Source organism: Rana temporaria, chromosome 8 (assembly GCF_905171775.1).
Source record: "Rana temporaria chromosome 8, aRanTem1.1, whole genome shotgun sequence".
Lineage (NCBI taxonomy): Eukaryota > Metazoa > Chordata > Amphibia > Anura > Ranidae > Rana > Rana temporaria.
In genome coordinates this window covers 99,888,592-99,916,219 of record NC_053496.1, presented here as the reverse complement: position 1 = coordinate 99,916,219, position 27,628 = coordinate 99,888,592, and the positions used below count along the sequence as shown (strand labels likewise).

General features: G+C 45.4%; 1 protein-coding gene across 1 annotated transcript in view; it reads left to right on the top strand.

Moving 5' to 3' along the window:
- Positions 1-20,923, top strand: part of NFKB2 (nuclear factor kappa B subunit 2) — an 89,913-nt gene extending 68,990 nt beyond the window's left edge. The window contains exons 20-23 of the mRNA XM_040362363.1: positions 1,588-1,654; positions 4,643-4,815; positions 4,924-5,035; positions 20,058-20,923. Of these exons, the coding sequence (XP_040218297.1) occupies positions 1,588-1,654; positions 4,643-4,815; positions 4,924-5,035; positions 20,058-20,215 (510 nt within the window). The 3' untranslated portion in view covers positions 20,216-20,923. The remainder of the gene's footprint in view (positions 1-1,587; positions 1,655-4,642; positions 4,816-4,923; positions 5,036-20,057) is intronic.
- The last annotated feature ends 6,705 nt before the right edge of the window (positions 20,924-27,628 follow it).

Below are 27,628 nucleotides of genomic sequence, written 5' to 3'. Positions count from 1 at the left end.
ATCCGGCGTAACTTAATTTTTTCCATTTAAGTTACACTGCCTTAAAATTTCTACCTAAGTGCCCGATCCACAAAGCACTTACCTAGAAATTTTTGGCTGTGTAACTTAAATTTCGCCGGCGCAAGGCGTTCCTATTTTCATGGGGGCGATTCCCATTTAAATTAGGCGCGCTCCCGCCCCGCATGCTCGTGACGTCATTTTCCCGACGTGCATAGCGCGAAATTACGTTACGCCGAGCTTTGTGGATTGCGACGGGTCAATAAAGTTGCGTCGGGAAAAAAAAAAAGATATGGCGTGAAAAAAAAAATTCAAAACAAAAAAAAAATCGCGTCGCTGGACAGAAGAGTCTGTTTTTACAAGGTGTAAACAGTTTACACTTTGTAAAAGCAGCCCTAATTTTGCGTTTGCAAACTAAAACTTACGGAGAAAAAACGAAGCTGAAAAGCTTTGTGGATCTCCGTAAGTGCTAATTTGCATACCCGAGGCGGCATTTTCGACACAAAATGCCCCCAGCGGCGGATGCGGTACTGCATCCTAAGATCCGGCAGTGTAAGTCCCTTACAAATGCCGGATCTTCTGCCTAACTATGGAAAACTGATTCTGTGGATCAGTTCCATAGTTAGAAACAGGGATACGACGGCGTAACAGCAGTTACGCCGGCGTATCCCTTTTGAGGATCTGGCCCTTTGTCTCTATGTATACTTTTCAATTTAATATAATGTAGTTAGGGGGCAGCTTTGCAGTGCTATACATTGTTGTTCTTTACTGCCCCTCATGAAAGTGTACGACAATGAGTCTATACTCCCCAAGTGACTGATATCTTATCACAAGAGTTGTTAGGCAGCCATTGTAGTTGCTAATCTGTCCAGGACATATAATCACTGTTTGTAATATGACTTTCACATCTTTAAATTAGTGATCTTCCACATACTTTTACTACTGTAATATACGTAAAGATTAAAAGTGCAGAACAATGTAACCTGTACCACTCTCCCTGCAGCATCTGGAGCTCCCCCTTGTGACAGCAGGCAGGGGATGATCTCCCCGAACCCACTGTCACTATTGGAACACAGCATGGCTGTACGGGTCTCCCTCCAAATGGCCACATCATTTAGTCACAGTTTCTTGTAAATAAATGCCTGCGTGTATCGTCAGCCATTGTGGTTGACGGCTTGTAGTTTTCAGTGAGCTGCGAGGCACTGGTGAGTAGTTCTTCCTGCTCTCAGGTAACTGTTAAGAGTCTGCAAGAGCTGGATATTGCAACCACAATCTGCTGATCACAGGTGCAATGGTCTACAGGCTCTTTGGATTTTTTTTTTTTTTATAAATGCACATTTTTCTACCTCCTGTCTGCTGATGACATTCATTCACAGATCAGGGTGTGTGGGGGTTGACTTCTGGAGTTTCTTACACCCTAAATATGGATGTAACATAAGCCAAAAGGTGAACTTATCTTTTAAAGAAACCAAGAGGTTAAGAATTGGTGTTCTCACAAAAGTTTTACCTTTACAGAGAACATATACTTTCCTTTAAAATGTGCTATTTTTTTTAAATTGCCATTTAATGTGGTCCTAAATTCTTTTTCAGGTGCGAGACCTATTATCTAAACACCCACCTGGTGATGCAGCTTTGAAGCCACATGGACAAGCACCAGGTAGAGACCACCATCTTCTTTATTCTGTGCCTCAAAATAAATGATTACCGTTAAAGTAGAACTATAAGCAAAACTTTGTATCCCAATTTTGTATAGAGTAAGGGAGGGTTATAAGTAGGGTTGTCCTGATACCACTTTTTTAGGACCGAGTACAAGTACCGATACTTTTTTTTCATGTACTCGCCGATACCGAATACCGATACTTTTTTTTAAATGTTCCCCACAAATGCAGCCATGTCCCCCACAAATGCAGCCATGTCCCCCAATGAGAAAGCCAAGCCCTCCTCCCCCCGCTGTCGCCTAGTTGATAAGCGCGGGGAACAATACAGCTTTCATTTGAATAGCTGTGTGTTCCCCCGCCGCGCCTTGTCATATATAGCCCCTCCCCCTTGTCCGGGCACTTTGATAGACAGATCACCCATCCAATCCTGGGACGGGTGATCTGTCTATCAAAGTGCCCAGACAAGGGGGAGGGGCTATATATGACGAGGCGCGGCGGGGGAACACATAGCTATTCAAATGAAAGCTGTATTGTTCCCCGCGCTGATCAACTAGATGGCGGTGGGGGGGGGGGGGTCTTGGCTTTCTCTTTGAGGACTGCTCTGCTCCGCTCTCCGCCCGCTCTCTCTCTGAAAAAAATAAAAAGTATCGGGTGAAGCATCGGGAGCATTTGCGCGAGTACAAGTACTCGCGCAAATGCTCAGTATCGGTATCGGGACAACCCTAGTTATAACCCCTGTCAAATTTTTATTTGCCACCTGTGTCCCATTGCAGAAATTTCCCTTCACTTCCTGTTCCATAGCCAATCAGGAAGTGAGAGGAAATTCCTGCAAATTAAGGAAATTCCTTGGGGACCCCCAGCTCACGAGAACCAGTGTCCCCATTGAAAGATTTCCCCTCTATTACTTTTCTGGGGACAACCCAAAATGTAGAATTGTCTTTTACTTTCCCTGTCAATGATGATGGTAAACAGGACAAATATAGAGGTTGAATCTCCCTAATGGGGGCACAGACAGCAATAAAAACCTGACAGGTGTTCTAATCCCTCTGCATGTCTACAGCAGCTCTTTCCTCTCCTTGCTCTCACAGGCTTGGCCATTTGCTCCTGCTACTGTCAGTCAAAACCTGTGAGTGCAGAGCTGTGCTTTGTCTCTAAATAAACACAAACAGCCCGGCTCAGGATCGAGCACACACACACACGAGTGCCCCCATGGGAAGCATCTTCATATGGGGGCACTCAGCAGGGGATGGCGGAAACCAGAAGCACTGGTTGAGTACCCAAGAAGAGTAGGATGGGGGGAACTGCTCAATGCAAAACCATTGCGCAGAGCAGGTAAGTATGACATGTTTGTTTAAAAAAAAGAAAATCAAGCTTTACACTCACTTTAAATGGAAACCTATACCAAGAGAACATGGGGGCTTTCGTTACCGTCCTATCCTGATAATGTTACCAGACTTACTGATGCAAGTATGTAGACTTTCTAAGCTCTGTGCATATTCTGGGTCCATAACAGACAAAGTCAGCCAGGCAACTAGCATTCTTAGAAGTGCCATTATGCACCGTTATTCTTAATATGACAGAGCATGGTTCTGAACATTGAGATTGTTTCCCCCAAGGTACATCCAGCAGGTTCAAGGGCTACTCTTGCTTGATGAATTAAACTTGGTATACTAGTGTAAAGGGTCACTAAATATATAATGGACGGGATTAGTGATTACAGCTTATTTTAAAGCTGCCTTCCCTCCTTCAGTTTAAATGCTGTTCTCATAGAAGACTAAATTTAAAGGCAGGTTCAGATAGAAGCTTAATTTAGAAATGCATTTGTTGAATGTTTTAATGAAAAATTAATGCATAATTGGATTAAATGGTGTTCTTTTATCTATGCCTAGAGTTTAGCGTAAGTGATTTATTGGTAAGCACTGATATGTGCAATACATATACAATTTATTTGTTGGCTCCTTTAGTGACGACATCTTAGGTTTGTGACCCAGGAGACAATTAGGAACTGCAGTGTAACCCACAACACATCTGTAGGTTCTGGAGCTGTGGTTTAGGTCTCTAGCTATATATATATATGCCGTACATAGATCGAAAGTTGACCAGTGTGTGAACATCAATGCTCAACAGAAATAACCAATTTGAATTCCTTCTGCCAAAGGGACATGTTGGAAAAATGTCCTTGGTCCGTGGCTGCAGCCGCTGATCAGTGTACTCTGATAGTAGAGTGTGTTGCTGTTAGAATATAATGTCTTGGGGGAAAAAAACTGGCTACAAAAAAATGTAATCTTATATGGCCAGCTTTAGTTGCTAAATCTGAAATGCCTAATAATCCAGTTACCTGATTCCCCAAACCAGCCCTCCAATAAATTGCTTGCCTGTGTCTGGTTTAAAGTTGAACTTCAAGCTGGTCCAAACTATTTCCTTCACTAACACATGCAGTGGTTGACATCATCCACCCGCCTCTCTGCACCAGCCAGTCAGCAGAAGCCTTGTATCCATTCAGGTCATACAAAGCCTCCTGTGAATGATTAAGCAGGCTCCCCATCCCCACTGCCAGAACACAGCGCTGTATACTATAGGTAGTTGAGGCTACATACGGTTAACACATCACTAACAGGTGCTGCATGTGTTGGTGGAGGAAATAGTTTGTTTGGACCAAACAAACTATTTAGAGTTCACTAAAACATGGAGTTTTAAGATATCATTGGGAGTTAGGGGGTGTGCAGTGTATGTGCCCCACCCATAAGTTTCATTTTTTTAAATATATTTTTCTATTCTTCCATGTGTATTACTGTTGTGGCAATATGGGTATTTATTTATTTTTTGGAGACTTTTATGAGGTAAACTGCACTTAGCTAAACTTGGAAATGTTAAATAAAAGCTCTCCTATGTAATCGGGAAAAGCTCTGAATAATATGCTTTGTTACATTTCAGCCCAGCTGGAGGCTGTAATTTTACTGAAATGACCTTTTCCCGTTGCATTCTAGTGAATGTGCTTTCTCTGGAAACCAATACTGTACAGCGCCTTGAGAAACTACTGAACGATGGCCAGACGGGATCAGACTGGACAGAACTTGCTTCACGGCTGAGACTTCAGAGCTTGGTTGACACTTACAAAAACACGCCGTCCCCTACAGAGAACCTCCTACGTAGTTATGAGGTAGATGTTCTTTTCAGTCGGGCTAGTTGGTATACTGTCATTTTTAATGGATGTGCCATGCATTCAATGTTGGTAAGCAATATTCATTGTGGTATTTTTTCCCCATAGCTTGCTGGTGGAAGTCTCGGTGGGCTGATTAAAACACTAGAGTCTATGGGAGTGAATGAAGGCGTGCAACTTCTGTGCAGCTCAGAGACGTATGTGAAGCAGGCAGATCAAGGTATGCCTTTGCACAAACTGAAAACATGGCCTAGTTTCCCTCACATGCGGTATAAAAAAAAAATCAAGGCGCATGCCAAAGGGAACAAATGTATCAACAATACATTTTACTGCCGCAGTAAACACACATGGAAAAAGTCAGCCGCTTTCTGTGGGATTACCTATATCTCCCATACTGCAATAACGAAATAGTCCACTAATATTGCATAGTTAACAGCTGTTACTTGTAGCGACCAATCCTAACAAGGAATCCTGATTATCTCTCAACAGCATCCAAGCCCTGCACAGATCTCTGATTAAATTAGTGTCAGTTATTTCAATATAGATCAATTTCATAAAGGAAGTATGGAGGCTGCCAACGTCCTCACCTGAAAATACAATTTTCCTCACTTTTATGATAATCCAGTAGCTTTGGTACTTAACCACAGACCTGGAACAAGTGTACTTTCTGATCTGCATGCTTGTTACCAGTCAGTTGATCAAGGTATAGAACTTAAAGCGGGGGTTCACCCTATTTTTTTTTTAAATCAAAACAAAGTTTAATGAGCATGTAAAAGAAGGGGGGTTACAGACAGTGCATTAGACGGTGCAACATGCACCACAAGCAAGGATACATTATAATGTCAGGTGCGCAGACTTGACAGACTTAGTAAATTGAAATCATGTAACATATGAAAATGTAGAGCAGCATATGGGGGCGGGGTAGGACAGAGGTGAAGGTCACAGCACATTAATACTCAACAGGTGTACTTGAGGGGCATTTAAGCAGTGGAGGTAGTGCAGGTAGAAGCGTCTCCCAACCATCTATCCCAGACCTTGTTATATTTATCAGGGCAACCCCTGTGGACATAGAGGAGCTTTTTAAAGGGTAAGGTGTCGTTGACAGCTCTGATCCATTGCTGTAAGGTAGGGGGGGGGCCCCTAAGCCAGGTTTTCGCTATCTGTAGCCTTGCAAGGAACAAAGTCTCTTGTAGCAATGTGTTGAGGTATTTTTCGGCCTCAGACAGCGAAAATATTCCGAACAAACACTGTCGGGGGCTAAGGGAAATGGGAGAACCCATACGGTCATGAAGAAATCGGACCACCTGGGTCCAATAGCCCTGCACGCAGGGGCACCCCCAGAGAAGGTGGTAAACGGTGGGGACTGGGGAGCTGCAGCCCGGGCAGTTAGGGTCACCGCCCGGCCTGAACTTTAGGATGCGACTGGGCGTCAGGTATGAACGGTGTAGGATATATAATTGGGTGAGGCGGTCAGAAATCTTGGGGGAAACTAGTCTGCAGTTGACGAGGGCTTCATCCCAGTCCTCCGACGACAGCTCCCCCAGATCAGGAACCCAACGAGTTTTTACCCGCTGGAGGGAGGCCGCCGTCGAGGGAACCAGGAGGTAGGAGTAGAATTGGGAGGTCAGTTTCTTGGGGTCCGGACCCATGATAATGTCAACAGGAAGCGGGGTCTCGAGGGTAGGGATGACGGAGCCAAATTGTGTGGTAAGTGCGTGGCGAAGTTGGAGGTAACGGAAGAACATGTGGTTCGCTAGGGCATGGGCATCTTTGAGGGATTGGAAGGACCTAACCGAACCGTGTGAGACAACTTGCGAGAGGTAGATAATTCCGCTCTTGACCCAGACACCATGGTCAGGGACCATGGCAAGCTCGGGCAGCAAGGGGTTATCCCAGATGGGTGTGTGAGAGTGGGGGGACGGGGCCTCGCCAACTGACATGGTAGCTTGCCAGATCTTGCGGTGGTGATGGAGTAGTTGGTTACTATCGTCTGGGCGCCTAGAATTGCGAGGTGGACACAACATGAGTTGAAAGGGGTGCGAGACCGGGCCAGGGGCCTTGGAGCACACCATGGCCAGATATCGCTTCCTCTCGGAGTGATGAATGTAGTGGAAGTGGGAGAGCTGGGACGCCACATAATAAAGGTAAAGGTCTGGGACCGAAGCGCCCCCTTGACTGGAGGGGCACTTTAGAACCCGCCACGGCAGTTTGTGCCGGGATGGGCCCCAGATGAACGAGTTGAGAATGGACTCCATGGCCTTAAAAATACGGGGAGGGATGCACAGCGGTGCATGCCAGAAGGCATAAAGCAGCTTCGGGAGAAGGATCATCTTGACTAGACTTATGCGGCCCATCACCCCAAGAGGGAGACGGGACCACGTTTGCGTTTTGGACTTCAAGGTGTGGAAGAGTGGCTCAATATTGAGGCGTATGTAGTCTAGAGGGGATCTGGTGACGAGGACGCCCAGGTACTTAATGACATCCGTCCGTGGCATCGGAAGGGCCGCCTGCATTGCAGTGGGAGGACCCAGATCTAAGGGGAGGATATGGGATTTGGTCCAGTTCATCTGCAAGCCTGAGAATTCCCCGAACTGGGTTATAACTTGGAGGGCCATTCGAAGTGAGGGGCCCGCATCCGATAAGTAGAGGAGCATGTCGTCAGCGTATAGGCTGAGCAGCTCGGTGACCTGTCCACAGCGCAGCCCGCTAATCCCTGGGCAGTTACGCAGGGCTATGCCCAGGGGTTCCACAGCTAGGGCATAGAGCATGGGTGAAACGGGGCAGCCCTGACGAGTGCCACGGGTCAGGGGGAAGGGAGAGGAGGTTCTACCATTGACCCTGATACGCGCCGTAGGAGCATGATATAGGAGCTGAAGCCACTTCACAAATCGGGGACCAAAACCGAAGCTGCCAAGGCATTCCCAGAGGTATTTCCACTCAACCGAATCGAAGGCCTTGGCAGCATCAAGGCTAACAATCACCCTGGAACCCATTTCCGCGTGTTGGGCCTGGAGGTTCATGTAGAGCCTGCGGAGGTTAAAAGCCGTGTTTTTGTTGGGCATGAACCCAGTCTGGTCTGGGTGTATCAAACTAGAGATGACTTTATTGAGACGCAAGGCAAGAATTTTAGCGAGGATTTTCACATCGAGCTGAAGGAGTGAAATGGGGCGGTAGGATTCGGGGAGCATAGGGTCCTTGCCTGGTTTTGGTATAAGGACAATGAGGGCCTCGCGCATGGAGGAGGGGAGCGTACCCGACTCAAAGATGTGGTTGTATAATGCGCAAAGCCTGGGGACGAGAGAGTCCTGAAAGGACTTGTAGAATTCGAGGGGCAGCCCGTCGGAGCCAGGAGTTTTAGAGGTGGGGAGGCTCGCTATAGCCGTCTCCACGCAGACGGTGGTAATTGGAGCCTCAAGCATGGAGACTTGACTCGGGGACAGGGTTGGAAAGGTGACACTCCGCAGAAGGGCGGTAAGCTCCTCCGCGGAGTGTTGTGCAGTGGAGGTGTAGAGCTTCGAGTAGAAGGACCGAAACTCCTCCGCCACCAAGTCAGGGTCTGAAAGCATCGCCCCGGACTCCGCGCGGAGGGCCACGACCACAGGGGGTTTGTGATCTAGGTGAGCCATATAGGCAAGTAGCCGACCAGCCCGTTCCCCATGCTCGTATGTGCGCTGTTTACTAAAGAAAATTCCCCGTCGTGCCCTCTCGAGGTGTAGCTGATCCGTCAGCCTGGACTGCAAACGGAGTTGGGAGGCAGTAGAGTCTGACGGATCAGCCTGAAAGGCCCGCTCAAGGGATCTAAGTTGCGTCTCGGCCTGGCGGATTAGCAGTTTAGAGGAGGCTTTATGTCTGTTGATACGTGAGGAGAGGAACATGCGAGCGTGTAGTTTGAACGCCTCCCACACGGGTCCCGCCGAGGCTGAGCCGTCATTAGTGGTAAAGAAACGGACCCATTCGGACCCGATGGAGTCCAACTCCGGGAGAACCCTCAACCAGAACGGGTTGAGGCGCCAGGTCTGGGTCGTAGGGGGTGACGGGAGCCTCAGCTTGACCCAGTACGGAGAGTGATCAGACAGTGTTCTAGTGTCAAACCCTGCGTCAAGGAGATGTGGGAGGAGGGGGGGGGGTCACAAGAATGAGGTCAATACGTGACATCACTGCACGGGAGGGAGTAAAGCAGGAAAACTCTAATTGAGTGGGGTACTTATGTCGCCAGGTGTCAGTGAGGGCAAATTCAGTTAGGAACCTACCAAACCTAGTGATCTTTGGTATAGGGCCTGTGGGGGCACTCTGGCCCAGTCTGTCCTTGGATGGGGAGATGACCATATTAAAATCGCCCGCCCATATGGCAGGCACCGTCGGATGGAGAGTCATAAAAGCCACCCCACGTTGAAGCACTTCAAACTGAAAGGGAGGGGGGACGTAGAAGGCCAGGAGCAATACTTCCAGGCCTCCAATGGTAACATGGAGGAACAAGTAACGACCCTGGGGGTCAGATTGTAGCGTATGTAATTGGAACTGCTGCGATCTTGCTACCAACACCGCCACCCCTCGAGAATTAGAGGTGTGGGGGGCCTGGTACACCCAGCCCACCCAGGCTTTCTTGAGGCATAACTGCTTCTGACCTGCGAGATGTGTCTCCACCAGGACAGAGACATCAGCATGTTGGGACTTCAGATGGGAGAGGACCGCCGACCGTTTAGCCCGGTCCCCCAAACCACGGACGTTCCAGGACACTATTTTCAGAGAAGCCATGGGTGGGAATGGTGGGATAGGGGAGGGGCGGAGGGGCCATGTGATTTGAACCGGAAACAGTAGGTGAGGACCATGCAACCCTCGAGGGCCCAAATAGAGCTCAGCGCGGGGGAGCGTGGGGCCCACCCCATACATACTGGTACATCAAAACATTCAGTAAAGTCTGCAACACACTTTGACATCATTAAAATAAAGCAATAAAAACAGGAAAAAAGGAAAAAACAAAAACCAAAAATAACAGCGCTACGGTGAGACCGCAGAGCATAACCTGCAATAGCGCTGGACCGACACAGCAGGTGTAACACCCCACCACCCACCAAAAGTCTGGGGACGGGGGCCGGCCAGGGAAACAGTAGCTTAGTCATGGTTGCCCAAGGTATTGGAAGTTCCCGAAGGACAAGGCAATCATCGGGTTCAGGGGGGCGAAAAGAAAACTGGAGAGCACACACTGGTGCAAGAGTGGGGTAACCGTTCAGGTGGAACACCGGTGTGGGTGAGCCGCTCGTGGCATGTGACAGGAGAGGAAATAATCGGGGGAAGCAAGGGCAGGGGAAGGGGGGGGAGGGGAGAAGCGGGGAGCTAGCCAGGGGCTGCACGGGAGGAAAAGAAGGGGGGAGGCCCCCGGGGAGGCCGCAAAGTCAACTCACGGTTCAGGAGATACATGTTCCAAAGGTGACGCTGTCCAGGAGAATCCGAGCGGACCGCTGTGTGGGGCGAGTGACAAATGGGGTAGAGAGGAGGCGAAGAGTCAGTTGCGTGACGAGCCGGCTCCATCGCGGCGCTCCAGCCAGGAAAGGATCGCCTGAGGTTCCTCGAAGAATTGGGCCTTACCATCGCACACAACCCGGAGCCGCGCGGGAAAGAGCATAGCGTAAGGCAGGTGATGGACGCGTAGTAGCCTCTTAGCCTCCGTGAAGCGCGCCCTCCTCTTCTGGACCTCCGACGAGAAGTCCGGGTACACGGCAACCGTCACGTTGCCGATGGGGATATTACCTTTTTCGCGGGTGAGTCGAAGGACGGCGTCCCGGTCACGGTAGTTTAGCATCTTGGCGATGAAGGTCCTCGGAGGGGCGCCCTCCGGAGGGGGCTTCGCAGCAAGGCGATGGGCGCGTTCAACAACGAAGGTGGTGGAGAAGGCCTCCCTGCCGAATGTTCTGATCAGAAGATTTTCCAGGTAAGTAGGGGGGTCTGTTCCTTCCGAACGCTCGGGAAGCCCCACAAAGCGCAAATTACATCTGCGAAGGCGGTTCTCCATATCATCTTGTTTGGAGAGCACCGCTTGGAGCTGATGTTGTAGGCTCTCCACCGTGACCTGAAGCGGGTGCAGGCCATCCTCCACGTGGTCCAGCCTGCGCTCCGTCTCAGACACTCGGTCCCGCAACTTCTGCATATCATGCCGAATGTGCGAGATATCCACCTTGACCTCCTCGATACGGGTTGTAAGGGACGTTTGGCAGGCAGCAATAGCCTCCAGAACCCGTGCAGTGTCATCCGATGGACGGTCCTCGCTTCCATGGGGTACGGCGGCGCCATCTTCCTCCACTTGTTCCCGCTCACCCTGCCGGCCTCTGTCAAGTTTTGCCAGGGTGCTGGACTTCTTGGGGGGCGACATGGTGTAATCAAATAGTAGGGGCATACGTGGGTAAGTTTGCAGCCGTTTTCAGGAAAGATTCCCCCAGGATGGATGTAGATAGGATCAGCCACGAGCGGAGCTCTCACTCAACACGTCTTACTCCATGCAGCTCCAGACCACGCCCCGGGGGTTCACCCTATTAAAAAAAAAAAAAAACATTTTTTTTTTTTTTTATTCTAGCATTACATTCGGCATCGTAGCGCGAGCTACAGTATGCCGGTCTTACATTTTTTATCCCCGTACTCACTGTGCTATTGTACATTGAAGAATCCGGGGAATGGGCGTTCCTATGGTGAGAGAAGGTGATTGACGGCCGGCCCTGGCACGTCACGCTTCTCCGGAAATAGCCGAAATAGGCTTGGCTCTTCACGGCGCCTGCGCATAGCCTGTGCGCAGGCGCCGTGAAGAGCCGAGACCTACTCCGGCTGTCTTCGGGGAGCGTGACGTGCCAGAGCCGGCCGTCAATCATCCTCCCTCTCCATAGGCACGCCCATTCCCCGCGTGAGTCGGAATCTTCAATGTGCAATAGCACAGTGAGTACGGGGATAAAAAATGTAAGACCGGCATACTGTAGCTCGCGCTACGATGCCGAATGTAATGCTAGAATGATGTTAAGGAGGGTGAACCACCGCTTTAAAGACTGCCAGGGGAGTAGCATTTTCAGGAGGAGACTAGCAATGGCAGCCACAAGCTTCCTTTGAATGCCAGAAAATGTAATATGCTTTTTGATTGTAACCTCGTAGTGTAGTATAAGTCTCAAATCTAATTTCAATCCTGTCTCTAGCGACAAGATCCTTATGGATGGTAGAAAAAGCTGCATCTATTTTGTAAAGCTTTGCTTCTCATTGGTGGGATGAGTGAGGTGCCACTTGATGGTGAGGGAGAGTCTGCTGCATTTGTAAGCGAGGGAGCAATGCCTTGCAGGTGAGTATTTATCCTAAGTGTACAGGACACAAGCAGAGTATTCATACAGCTTGGGTTATAGAATACCTTCAGGCGATTGGTCACTGGTCACAGTACATGCCCTCTGGATGCCTCTCGGGCAAAACCTTTCCAGGGTATACTAAAACTCAATACTATCAAAAGGGGAAATTTCTCACGCTCAAGGAAATAAAGTGATTGATTAATTAACTTAGTACGTTAAATAAATAAATGAATAAATATAAGTGAATAACAAAAAAAATGAGTAAATCCAGCAGCAACACTAAACATGCGATATACACGTAATTGTACAGATAAAGAAAAAAGGTGAGTTGCGCTCAGATTCACAACGTGATGTTGTGAATAAATATGTAAACAAGTGCAAGTGCATTTATAAATAAATCCGTGAGGATATCCAAATAATATGTGAAAACCTTATGGAGTAATATAAACACCGTACTAGCATAGATCAAGTACTTATAGGAAAACAGTGTCTCTTTTAGTCCATTCGAAGTTGCACTAATGCCAAAAAAACACAGATGTATAATCCCAATGTAAGAAAAAACAAATAAAAAACAAATTGTCCAATTCCTGAACAAAGGTAATTGTAGAATAAAGGTATATCCAGGAACCAATCCACCACCAATCTCCGGTTAAAGGAATCACACAATCCCACCGAAAGGTAGGTAAGGGTGTACTCTTACCAGATCCAAGATTAAATCAGGCATATCGATCCACTGAAGCCATGGAGGGAAGGCACAGACTCGACCACTTCTGGTAAGTAAAGGTCTCCACTGGAATATCCTCCGCTACATTTGAGACTCCACAACCCATTCGAAGAACCGAGGGCTCAAAATAGTGAAGTACAGTAGGTGAACCCAATTTTGTGTCAATCTCGCTCTCTTTCTCGGCGAGATTGACCACCTACGAGCCCCATCGCGGGAGCCAGCGCCGAGCTGGCTTGCCGCGATGGAGACAGAGCCGTCATAGAAGCGACGGGAGATCCGACTTGGATTCCCGCCAATTCTACACGTGTGCGGCGTTTGTTATGAATCCTGAGGGGGAAGTCCCCGCCGGATTTTAAATAAAAATCCGGCATGGGTCCCCCCCTCAGGAGCATACCGGGCCCTTAGGTCTGTTATGGGTTGTAAGGAGAGCCCCCCTACGCCGAAAAAAACGGCGTAGGGGGTCCCCCTACGATCCATACCAGACCCGTATCCAAAGCACGCTACCCAGCCAGGAAGGGAGTGGGGACGAGCGAGCGCCCCCCCCCCCCCCCCTCCTGAGCCGTACCAGGCTGCATGCCCTCAACATGGGGGGGTTGGGTGCTCTGGGGCAGGGGGGCGCACTGCGGCCCCCCCACCTCAGAGCACCCTGTCCCCATGTTGATGAGGACAGGGCCCCTTCCCGACAACCCTGGCCGTTGGTTGTCGGGGTATGCGGGCGGGAGGCTTATCGGAATCTGGGAGCCCCCTTTAATAAGGGGGCCCCCAGATACCGGCCCCCGACCCTAAGTGAATGAGTATGGGGTACATCGTACCCCTACCCATTCACCTGCAAGAAAAGTGGTAAAAACACAAATAAACCACACAGTGTATTAAAATATTTTATTAGTCTGCTCCGGAGGCCGCCCCCTGTCTTCTTTATTAGCTCTTTTACCAGGGGGGGCTTCTTCTTTGACGTCTTCGGGTGGGTGGGGGCCGCCGTCTGGTTCTCTTCCACCGCCGGGGGGGGTGGCTTTTAAAAAAGCCCCCACCCCCCCGGCGGGTTTCCTCCGGCGTCTTCGGCGGGGCTCTTCTTCTTCCGCTATCCCGACGGGTCTTCTCCGCTATCCGGGGGGTCTCGCCGCTCTCAGCTGTTGACTCGTCGCACCCCGGTTCTTCGTCTCGCAGTCCGGTCCCTTCTTCCGTGCTGTACGTCTTCTTCCGCGCTGTGACGTCATGTTCTTCACTTCTCTTCTTCTCCCGATGTTGACTCGCCGGTCCTCCTCGCTGAAATGACGGATGCGCGCCTTGCATCGGACCTATATAGGCCTCACAGTCCCATCATGCTCTGTACCTACCCATGTGATACGTATCACATGGGTAGGTACAGAGCATGATGGGACTGTGAGGCCTATATAGGTCCGATGCAAGGCGCGCATCCGTCATTTCAGCGAGGAGGACCGGCGAGTCAACATCGGGAGAAGAAGAGAAGTGAAGAACATGACGTCACAGCGCGGAAGAAGACGTACAGCACGGAAGAAGGGACCGGACTGCGAGACGAAGAACCGGGGTGCGACGAGTCAACAGCTGAGAGCGGCGAGACCCCCCGGATAGCGGAGAAGACCCGTCGGGATAGCGGAAGAAGAAGAGCCCCGCCGAAGACGCCGGAGGAAACCCGCCGGGGGGGTGGGGGCTTTTTTAAAAGCCACCCCCCCCGGCGGTGGAAGAGAACCAGACGGCGGCCCCCACCCACCCGAAGACGTCAAAGAAGAAGCCCCCCCTGGTAAAAGAGCTAATAAAGAAGACAGGGGGCGGCCTCCGGAGCAGACTAATAAAATATTTTAATACACTGTGTGGTTTATTTGTGTTTTTACCACTTTTCTTGCAGGTGAATGGGTAGGGGTACGATGTACCCCATACTCATTCACTTAGGGTCGGGGGTCGGTATCTGGGGGCCCCCTTATTAAAGGGGGCTCCCAGATTCCGATAAGCCTCCCGCCCGCATACCCCGACAACCAACGGCCAGGGTTGTCGGGAAGGGGCCCTGTCCTCATCAACATGGGGACAGGGTGCTCTGAGGTGGGGGGGCCGCAGTGCGCCCCCCTGCCCCAGAGCACCCAACCCCCCCATGTTGAGGGCATGCAGCCTGGTACGGCTCAGGAGGGGGGGGGGCGCTCGCTCGTCCCCACTCCCTTCCTGGCTGGCCGGGGTAGCGTGCTTTGGATACGGGTCTGGTATGGATCGTAGGGGGACCCCCTACGCCGGTTTTTTCGGCGTAGGGGGGCTCTCCTTACAACCCATAACAGACCTAAGGGCCCGGTATGCTCCTGAGGGGGGGACCCATGCCGGATTTTTATTTAAAATCCGGCGGGGACTTCCCCCTCAGGATTCATAACAAACGCCGCACACGTGTAGAATTGGCGGGAATCCAAGTCGGATCTCCCGTCGCTTCTATGACGCGCTTGCTGGGATGTGCTGTCACTATTCCAGTGAGTGCAAGATGTCGGCGAGATCTCGGCACCACGTCGCCGAGTATCAGCGCGACGCTGTCGTGCTAAAAGCACAATATCACAAACACCTACTGTACCGTCAAGTACATTTATTTAAAATTGTGCAACATATACACAAATTTTTAAATTGCCGGCTAAACAGGCATAAAAACAAGCAGAGTAGCGATAACAACGTGCGCCCGTGCTTCCGGGGTCACGTAAACGCGGAATTGGACAATTTGTTTTTTATTTGTTTTTTTCTTACATTGGGATTATACATCTGTGTTTTTTTGGCATTAGTGCAACTTCGAATGGACTAAAAGAGACACTGTTTTCCTATAAGTACTTGATCTATGCTAGTACGGTGTTTATATTACTCCATAAGGTTTTCACATATTATTTGGGTATCCTCACGGATTTTTTTATAAATGCACTTGCACTTGTTTACATATTTATTCACAACATAATGTTGTGATTCTGAGTGCAACTCACCTTTTTTATTTATCTATACTAAAACTCAACCACTCAGAGCTTAGTCTCTGATGGATGACCAGGTCATCACACTTTACAGCCATTTCCACCTAGAGCCATTATACAGTACTTAGGCCCTTCCTCCACAATGATTCATTTCGGGATGGTCTACACCTGGGTTACCTTCATTCTGCTTATGAACACACTTATCCAATACTCGGCACACTATTGCATAACCCAATACTTTAAATCCCTTGCACTGGAGCAGAATCCAGCTCTAAGGCTGGGTTCACACTACTACACTACTTTCATCCTACTTTGCTCTGTGTTCAATGTTTCCCTATGAGAGCGTCTTGTAGCGTCCTACACAAGTCGGTCCGACTTTGAAAATGCTCCCTGTACTACTTTTGGTCCTACATTGATCCTACTTCAGGCCCATTGAATATCATTGAAGTCGGACCAAAGTAGTATCCTGTTCATGAAAGTAGGATGGATGTAGGACCAATGTAGGATAAATGTAGGACCAATGTAGCAGAGCAAAGTAGGATGAAAGTAGTGTAGTAGTGTGAACCCAGCCTAATGCCGATCTTTGCATCCAATTTTACCTTTTCAATGGAGACGGTTCACATGTGTGCGGGTCAGCCACAGCCTGTTTTTAAAAAGACTCCAATACGATGTTGAGAACCGTTCAGGTGTGATTTCCATGGTCATACACTTTGTTCAGCAAGATGTCAGTCGAACTGGAGGGGGCTGAAATCCTGCTGTCAAACCTGGACCGCACATATGTGAACCGGGTCTAAGATTGCTGCCAAATTGAAGAGGGAGCTTCACACAATATGCTTGCTATTGTTGAATAGCTCATTGCCTTTGTCTGAAAAAGCCTTGGCATTGTTCAGTGAGACTCTCTTCTGTCTCGCCATGCCCCTTTTGGGTACAAAAGATATGCCAAATCCTGTACAACACTCCCTGTGTATGACGAGATAGAATTTGCAGTCTATTATGACTGGATCACTCCAGAAAGGATTTTTACCGCAGGACCTTGTTGGATGGAGCTTATCTATTGGTCACCTTCCTGTCTGCCAGAAGTGTTTCTGAACTGGTGGCTCTTTCCTTACCAATTCCACCAGATCAGTCGAAGTTTCCTGGACATTTCAGCACCACGGGCTTCTGTTTTTTTCCTTTTCAAAGTTTTACCAGATGTGGATGTCCAATCTTCTAAGAATGCAGCTTTTTGCCTCATTGTTGCCCATCCTTCTTATTTATTGCTTGGAGATGTCCCGTGGTGTATGAATACTCAGTCTGTGTTCTGCACTGTACAATTCAAATAAGAGGAATGTTGACCTGTAAATTCCATATCTTGGAGGACAGGAGACAGGTCATCCTCCCTTCCATTCTGTTGTCTACTCTGTTTTGCTTGCTACAAAACTGAGGACCAACAGGGTTGGATATAGTTATAGGGAAGGCATCCAGGGAACTTGTCCGATAAAGCTTTGCCAGTGCTCAGTCACCTGTTACATGCCTATAAACCCATTGTGTATTTTCTGCCTGTAACCTGTCCTTTTTTTTTTTTCTGCTGGCGAAAAGATCACAAAGTGTGACACGGGCCTAACACCAACTGAACCCCCTAAAACCCTGATCCCAACTAAGCAAACCTAATCCCTAATGGTAAATGATGGCAGAACTCTTCTCTTATCCTGTGCTAGGTGTAGCAACGCTCAGTCCCTGGAATTCATAAAGACTGGTGCAGATAGATTTTTGCAAAAGTGATTTGGCTCATGTACCTAGAACGTGTATTTGATTTTAATGCACACTGCGCCACTTTTAGAATGTGTGCAAATCACTTTAGCAAAATCTGTCTGTGCCAGGGTGGCTCTCTGTACAAAAAAAATAAAAACTGGGTCATAATTAGCTTCACTTTTGTAAGATTTGAAATGTGCTGCAGACATTGCGCCACAATGCAAAAGTGGCACATTTTAGAGTGACCTGAATTTGGCCCATGAGTCGTCAGAACCAAGTGTCACGGATGCTTCATGAATTTGTCGCAACACATTAACAAGACAGGTTAACACCTGAAAAGTGGTGCAGCAGCTTTATGGAATTCCCTCCAGTGTTTACTGTTCTGAAATGAGCAGTAATGGCCCTGAATGTATTATCTGGGCTGGAGAATCTCTGAGGCTCCATCCATAATAAATGTCTGGCCTGAGGGGGTTTGAATGTCCCTTTTCCAGATCAAGCAAGGGTAGAATAGATAACATGTAAAAGCAAAAGAATGTCAGAATACATACCGTATTTATCGCGGTATAACGCACTCCCGCGCACCCCTAAAGTTGCCCCCGAAATTCCTGTAAAAAAAAATGTTATATGATTTTATTACTTACAGTTTTGGTGTCTTCCCAGCGTCCATCGTCCGGTCCGGCGTCCGTCTGCGGCCTCGATGGTGTCCTCCCGGCTTCTCCAGCGCGCGCCTCAAGTCGAGTCCCCGCTTCCCGCGCTCAGTTCGAACGCCTCCGCCGACATATACAGAGTGCAGTACACTCGGCAAGGCTCGGCTTCGCTCTGTGACGTTTATGCGTGAGCACGAGCGAAGCCGAGCCTAGCCAAATGTACCCGAGTGTACTGCACTCGGTATATGTCGGCGCAGGATTTCAAACTGAGCGCGGGAAGCGGCTATCGACGTATATCGCGCACCCACGATTTTCCCCTTATTTTAATGGGAAAATAGTGCGCGATATACGCTGATAAATGCGGTAATTTCACTTAAAAAGCCACATTTCACTCCAGAGTGAGAAAACAATATTACGACCAATCATAATGACATTTGTATACTTCATAAATATCATGAAGAGCATTTTACAAGATTTGTTTGGAACTGTAGTCTTGCACAGTAATTAAACCCCAAAAAACCCTGTATATCAATTGACAGGATGAAAGATCATTCCAGGGGTGACTTATTAGCACACCCCTTTCCCTGCAGACAGGACATCTGGAAGTTGGGTTCAGCTGACCATCTGCTGCTGTGCATACATCCTTATACATATTCTCTCTATGTAATATAGGTATACAATATGATTTACGCTTCACTATTTATTCTAACCCATGATGTGCTGCAGGCTTGGAATGCTAAAGCATCACATATAGCATTATCAATATTATTTTACAAACTTATGTTGCCATCATAACCAAAGTGCTTTTACCTTTCAATAAGTGTCCCCCAAAGTATTAAGGCCAGGGGCAGCCGAGTGATTGGCATTGCAGGAGAAGGCCAGCATCTTTTTTTCATACACCCACTTCCACAAAGAATCTGCACTAAGTTTTATATTCAAAGTATAGATTATTTTATTATCCATTTTCATTAATGCACTCAGTCCAAATAAAACAGCACAAAAATCACATTACAGCAGTATCAAAAAAAAACTTTGAGGTGTGAACAATTTTATTTTGTTAGGCAACAAAATGAACACACATCTGAAATTTGTATGTATTTCCAATGTGTTCAGGCTATGACACAGCTACCAATAAAGACACTTCTTTACTGCAGATTGTCAGGGGAAGCTTCTTCTCGGAGCTATTGATCTCGTTTGTTAGAACATGTTGTACTACATAGAGGAGTCGGTATAAAGAGATTCTTGTCTGATTCCATGAGGGAAGTGCAGACCCAATTCTCATCCTCTTGTGTAAAACACGCGTGCAATATTTGCATTTCACAAAGATGTGTTCCTTGTATGCAGTAAGATACCAGAACTGACATGCTTCTGTCATGTGTCAGACCATTGAGCCCCGACAGCCACCAGACATGTAATTAGAATATACTCAGTGATTGGGAGTGCCTCACTGCCTCTCTAAAATTCCACAGGAGGAGGGTTTGCACTTTTAGATAATGGAAATCAATAAAATGACACACATGATAGTAGCATGACATCAGTGACAAAGCAAGGTATACATCTGTATCATACACAACTGCTGCTGACATTCGGAAACCTTCTACGCCATGAGGTTGTCCACACATTCAGGAACACATTACACCTATGACAAACTTCTGTATAGTTGCTACTATAGGCAATCTCTGATTTTGGGACATGTGGGATTAGAAAGCCCGATATATGTGATAAAACTGGCGGCATGATGCAGTTGTTCTCAAAGAATTGCAGCTTCTAGTCATTTAAACTCAAGCCTGCAACATTTGTATTTACATTTATTGCACAAGAAGCACACTTTGATATTGGTGAGAATAATGAGACCATGCATTTGCAATTTTGTTGTGTTTTTTAGCCAAAGGGATCATGGTTGACAGTGCCTATGGAAGTGAGTCTGTGGATATGGAAAAGTCTGCAGAATCTGAACCTCAGAAGCCTGCCCTTCTCGGGAGCACCAGGTTGTCCCCAACACAAGAATTATCTCCAGGAAATGAGCCACCAAGCGGCCAATAAAACAGACAATGAAACCGGAATCTTGGATTCTTCCCACTAACATGCTAAAGGACACAGTTTGGTGCTTTAAATGTATCTGATAGTGCGAGACACATATTTTTATTATTCTCTTAATCTGAAGATTATGTAATCATTCAGAGGCCTCAGATCAACGTAGGCAGTGAACTAAAATCATATCCACTAATGGGTATATTTCTGCCAATCACTTACCCTTGCTACAAAGAGATGTGAATTATGGCACCAGTGGATGGTCATATTGGGACACAAAAAGTGCAGCACTTTGATCAATATCTGGAAATTGGTCTTCAATTAATGATTTTATTTTGGTCTATTCCTCATCTGTGAGATGTTCAATGGAAAAAAAAGACTTGTGAACAGTTAATGGTGAGATACTTGTACAGATAGCTAGAGGTGTAAACAGGCACTTTTTATTCCTGAGGTAATGTTCAACATTTATCCTTCTCTCTGTTTATTTGCTCTTAATACTATTATTTAAAATATGTCTATTTTTATTGTAAATAAATTATGTAAGTTTTTTTTGCATGTACTTTCCTTTCAGATCTTGCATTGATATTCTTTTATTTTCCATGTACCATCCTTCCAAAGGATAAGATTAGAAATGCACTCTGTGACCCTGTCCCGCAATGTAACAGCTGTAAATACAGTCATGTCAATGTATTTTTGTGATAAACCATTACATAAACCCACTGCAATGACTCGCTTCAGGTGGTAAACACTCATGATGCAAAGCCTCCCACATAAGCCTCATCACTTTAGTTGCAGCCCTCTCAAGCACACACAGCAGATCTTTTTGTTCTCTGTTTCCAGGAGGCAGGGGGTGAGAGAGAACCTGATGTCTCACACTTCACAGCACAGAGCTGAGTGTAATTTGAGACCTGAGTAGAGGGAATAGACACACAGCAGTCTACACAGTCTCATTGCAAAACATGTGCATGGTCAGTTCAGTAAAGCTGTCAGTCACCTGCTGTGGGGGCCATGCCTGTGGAACACTGGTAGAAGTGACACATGGAGATTGCAGAGGAAGGAGGGAACGGCCAGGATACACACTAGGTGCTATATAAATTCAGGCATGTGCATGTTATATGAGGATTTTCAAAACGTCTGCACAGTGTTTGAATGTAACTGCTGTGCTAATATTTACATGCTCATGGTGTAAATTTACGCTATTTGCCACTATTCAGGGTTGACATGTAAATAACGACCGTGTATAATCAGCTGCACCTGAATGTTTACACATTGTTTAAATCCACATGTAGACCCTGAGCAGTATTGTAAAAGCTAATGTTGGGGTATAGTTCATAATATCTCTTATGGTGCAGTCTCAGCAAAGAGGGAGGAATTCTCTAGCACAGGAAAACCCCTACTCACTGTCTAAGCAACATGGAAGGGTGAGCATGAGGTGGCCACAGAATAGCGAGTGCAAATGGTATCTAAGCTTGAGGCTGGGTTCACACTTGATTTGCCGCCCCAGAGATGTGTGAACCAGCTCAATTGAGAACCAGTCACAGTCTCCCATAAAAAATATGCAGTAATTCTAGCACCGCGTTTAACTCTAAACTGTTAACCTGTAATGGCTTTTAAATCGTTGCTTATGGAGATTTTTAGGTATCAGTTTGTTGTAATTTTATCCGTGCTAAAGCCCCATATACACTATTAGATTTTCTTCAGATTTACCAAAACCATATAATATGAGGTCAAACCTTAAAGGGGTTGTAAAGGTAAAAAAAATGTTATCCTAAATAGCTTCCTTTACTTACCTCATCCTTCGATTTTTCTTTTAAATGTCCTTTTTTTTCTGAGAAATCCTCACTTCCTGTTCTTCTGTCTGTAACTCCACACAGTAATGCAAGGCTTTCTCTCTGGTGTGGAGTGTCATGCTCGCCCCCTCCCTTGGACTACAGGAGAGTCAGGACGCCCACTAACACACAGCTCCTTTCTCTATATGCAACGTAGAGAGCGTCTTGACTCTCCCGTAGTCCAAGGGAGGGGGCGAGCATGACACTCCACACCAGGGAGAAAGCCTTGCATTACTGTGTGTAGTTACAGACAGAAGAACAGGAAGTGAGGATTTCTCAGAAGAAATGAGGACATTTAAAAGCAAAATGGAAGGATGAGGTAAGTGAAGGAGGACTGCAAGGTAAAGGAAGCTATTTAGGAAAACATTTTTTTACCTTTACAACCCCTTTAAGAGTTTCAATTTGTAAGCAATCAGGCAGCCCCTTGCACTACATGGTTTTGATAAATCTTAAGACAAAAATCTGCAGAAAATGTATTAGTGTGTATGGGTCTTGACATTTTGGCATCCATTTCCTCAGTGCAACATAATCTTTTATACTTTACCCAGAAACTGGGTATTCTATTGTGTTTGTGTGCACTAAAATGCATTTAAGTGTATTTTTTTCTTCTTGATATTAAGCATTTGATAAACGGATGCTCAAATCATGCAGCATAAAAAATTTAAATAACAACCATTTTATTCTCCAGGGCTTCTGCTTTCTAAGTAAATTTCTAACAAAGAACATGCTGATTTTACCATGTATGTCAGAACTGGCCCACACTGGAATTGGTTAAGAGTAGTTTTGACTTGCATCCTTATCTGTAAAAAACTATTTCTTGGTGTATAATACAGGACACCTTCCATCGCCTGGTTAATCTGTGTATTGCTTGCTAAAACAAAAAACTATGGACTCAGAGTGGGGTAGGGTTATAAGACAGGCAGGAGGCAAGTCCTCAAAAGTTTTACCAGTGTCCCAATTAATTACCTGACGGTAAGAACCATGCTGTACTGTTCAGTACTCCAAGTTATATACTTTACAGGCAAGTCAAAATTCCTCTTTTTTAAGTGCGGCAGTGTAGTTTTGTATAAAAACCTACATTTTGCCATGGCCTTTCCTTACATTGATCCAAAATTGCACACGATTTGTTGTACTGTGCAGTTTAGAACCCAATCATGCTTAATATTCCACTCATGCCTGGGAGTTCCCCTCATATAAATGTAATTTTTTTTTATCATTCATCACAATATATACATATATCTTTTATTACACTGCCTGCACGGACTGAATATAGAGTAAACACTAAATATAAAGTCTGCTAAATACAGAGTATATATAGGTTGCCTGGTCGCCAACACCCTACCATGAAAAACATAAGGTATACAGTTTAGGTTTTGGAAGTAGTCCTATTGGCAGACTTCATCTTACCCCCTTGCTCCTATGGCCGTTCTAAAACGATGGATTTTCCTTAATTTTCAGTCAATGGACTAGCTAAGAAGGGAAATCTTCCCATTGGGGACAGAATCCTGGAAGGAGTTTTTAAACTTTGAAATCTGTCCAATAACTGAAAAAAAAATGTTTTGGCTTTACACACATTTTACCTTTACAAATTAAATAAGGATTTGTATTAATAATATTAAACTAAACTTTTACAAAATTAAATTGAATAACAATTATTATTTCTGTAATGATAAACAATCTAAAGTGAACAAGTAACACTGACTAAAGATGTCACAAAAAATAATATTTGAATATATAGATGTGGAATGCCCTCTATGACACAGTATTACAGCAGAGGTAAGTATTTAAAGCGGTAGTTCACCCTCACTTACATCATTTTTCCATCGAGACAGGCATTGTAGCGCGAGCTACAGTATGCCTGTCCCGATTTGTTTACCCCCGTACTCACTGTGTACTTGTACATTAAAGATTTCGGCTCCCGCGGGGAATGGGCGTGCCTATGGAGAGGGAGGATGATTGACGGCCGGCCCTGGCACGTCACTCTCCCCGAAGACAGCCGGAGTAGGTCTCGGCTCTTCACGGCGCCTGCGGACAGGCTATGCGCAGGCGCCGTGAAGAGCCAAGCCTATTTCGGCTATTTCCGGAGAAGCGTGACGCGCCAGAGTCGGCCGTCAATCATCCTCCGTCTCCATAGGCACGCCCATTCTCCGAGGGGAGTCGGTATCTTCGATCTACGAGTACAAGGTGAGTACGGGGATAAAAAAATCGGGACAGGCATACTGTAGCTCGCGCTACAATGCCTGATTTTATGGTATAAGAAAAAAAAATTTTTTTTTTTGCGTTTATAGGGTGAACCCCCGCTTTAACCATGAAGAGAATATTCTCTTTTACAGCAAATATCATTGTTAGAAAATCATCAACTTTGGTGAGGTGGGAAGTGCACAGCACATTCTTATCCTAATGCTACCTATAAATGTGCGCTTTTTAGATTTCATTTCACTTATCTGTGTAAGAAGCAAGCATTCCCAAACAATATCTACATACAAATCTGTTTTGTTGTATTATGGGGGTCCGAGAGACGAAGGAACATAAACACACATCTTGGCTTGGCATCTGTTGCTTTAGATACATAGACAATGGACACCATGACACCTAGATATGAAGAGTCAATTTCATTTAATAAATGTATGGAAAATAAAACTGAACACAAATCTTTATGCAGAAAACAGTTTGGCATTTCAGATGCATAAGTTACAATCAACCAAATTTACAAAAGGAAATAAAAAAAACAATGTATTTAGCATTATTTAAAGATGACCTTGAAGTGAGACAGAGGCAGACAGCAGCCTGATTCAGCTATTACCAATGAGTCACTGCAATGGGTTACCGACTCCCACCTCCCAAGAGCGCAAAGGAATGAACAGATTAGGAAAGGAGAGAGAAAGGTACAGAACTGTTGGAGGTTCTTGTGTTGTAGGACTTGCCAACAATGGTAATGGATTGTGTGCAGGGAAAAAAAAAACACTGAGAAAAAATAGGTAACAGTAGTAATGTGTCCCACTACCCACTAAACAGCTTTGTATCTAATGCCCCATCCTAGTGTGACATGCATGGTATATCATAGCTCCAAAATAATGTGATAAAAGTCCCTGATGGTGTCAGAAAGATGATCATTTGGCTGATGAAATTACATTTTCTATAAAAGGGTCTTACTAGAGATATACTGACCACAACATGAATGGGTTCAGTAAAAAGCACCAGTTCTAAAATATTTAATGCAAAAAAGAATTATTGAAGACCCCCAATATGTGATCGTCATTGAAAGGAAACAAAAAAAACGTTATATTTGCTGTCCACCTGTTAGTACAGCTTCAGCACTGTTCCTATGCAGTGTATCATGGTGTCATCTTCAGGAGTGTTCTCTCACATATGCATGCTGTATTTAACAATGTTTTGCTTCCTTTTCAGAATATACTTCATGACCTTGCTAATGCAGATTTTTTTTTTTTTTAAGAATTTATCTTAGTCCTCAAATCAAGCCAATTACACTTATTTGGAAAATGCACTGAAAATAATTACCATGAAAACATAATGGCCTTCTAAAGCAGTAGCCTGGAAAATTGAAAGAAATATTGTTCACAGTATCTTCTATTCTCTCAGTATAAATGTTGAATTCTGTACACCGAGTGCTGTGCTGTTGCTTGGTAACCTGAGAGATAAGAGTTTGGGGTCGGGTGTACCAGGATCTCCAATTTACTGCTGATCATGTGACTTGAGGTTAGAATGGCAACTAAATATATTGATGTTGCCTATACATTATATCGCACAACAGTGACAACACAAAACCATTCACACACGTCTTATTTTCTAACCATTGGCGCTGTGATTGTATTTGTATTAGCAAATGCTGACATTTTACTGTGATACCTTAATGTAAAGTATACCAGTTAAATCAATGGGCATATGTTGAGACAATTGTCATTGTATAGTATTTAGTATCTTCGGCAATAACTTTAAATATGAACATACAAATCTATGCAATCTAATACATTTGCAGCCAATTAGTAATATAAATTGTGTACAGAAAAACAAGACAAAGAACTGATGTACAGAGGCTTTTAGATACACCCGTTTGGGCACTGCATACATATATAGCAAGGATTCCATTGGGGTGCCTCACACAGTGCAACAAGTATGATAGTAGCATAAAGTACTGTTATTGTTCCAACACTGACCTGTTTTGAGGTTACAGTTACCTGCCTGTTGTGCTGGAAAGTCCATATGTAACAAAATATTTGAGTGCTATATATACAGTATTACACAGTGAAATGTTTCACTGCAATTTCTATTCCAACTCATTAGGTTAGTAAAATTTGTTCTATTCTTTGTCTGTTGATTTTATGTGTTTTGTTTCTAAGTGATGATAGTATTTATTCTATGGCAGGCTTCATTTCTTTTTACATCAATAAGGACATAATTATGCAAATTGGATGCAAATTTGTTAGTCATTTTCAATGTAGAAAATTAAAATCTGGCATAAAGTAACAAAGTATAAACCAAAACTAACAATATTTTTAGTCTGAAATTATTCAAAGATAATTTAGAGTCTTTAAAGTGTGTATATGTGTGTGTGAAAATATATCTCCACACACATGATTATGATGAGATCCCGTGTTTCGCAATTGTACACGCTATATTATTTTTTCTTTATTTGCTATTTTTTTCCCCCATGAAAGTGGAGGTAACCTTTAATTGAAAAAGCTGAGGTTAGAAGCGAATTGGCTACCATGCAGCGCTGCACTCTCTAGTTTTAGTAAATCAACCCCTCTGTGTTGTAAAACTTCTTTCTCCTAGGTGTAATCTATCAAGCTGCTTAGTCTTCTTGAGAACAATATACAATTTTGATGCAGAATATATTCTGCAGGATGACCCTAACACAGAACTAGTTCCTAAAGGGAAAACATATGTATGTGCAGAACAATCATGAAACTATAGAAAAGTTATCACGTAGAAACATGAAATTCACAATAAAAAAATGTGTTAAACCAGGTAAAATTGGCTAAACTTCACAATAACTGTCTTGTGAGCAGTTGCCCAATCCCTAGGATATAAGAGTTATTTATCAGAGTAAGTAGTTAAAAATAACGATGTTAAATGAACATGCTGCACTTTTGTTAAAGATACACTCCAATGATGTTAATTTTGGCAGCAAATTTTGATTTAGTTTTAGTCTTATGCCGCGTACACACGACCGTTTTTCATGACGAGAAAAATGCAATTTTTTTAATTGGTCGTGAAAAACAGACGTGTGTATGCTCCAGAGCATTTTTCTCAACGCATTTTTTTTAGAACCTGCCCTTTTTTATCGTCGTTTTTCACATCGTGAAAAGCGGTCATGTGTACGCTTTAACAGGGGGGAAAAAACGCGCATGCTCAGAAGCAAGTTATGAGACGGGAAAATTGGCAAAAGCAGCCCAAAGGGTGGCGCCATTCAAATGGAACGTCCCCTTTACAGTGCCGTGGTACGTGTTGTACGTCACCGCGCTTTGCTTGAGCATTTTTTTCCACGAACGTGTGTATGCAAGGCAGGCTTAAGAGGAATCAGGACAAATCACGTCGAGAAAAACGTTGTGTTTTTTTTTTTTCATGACATGAA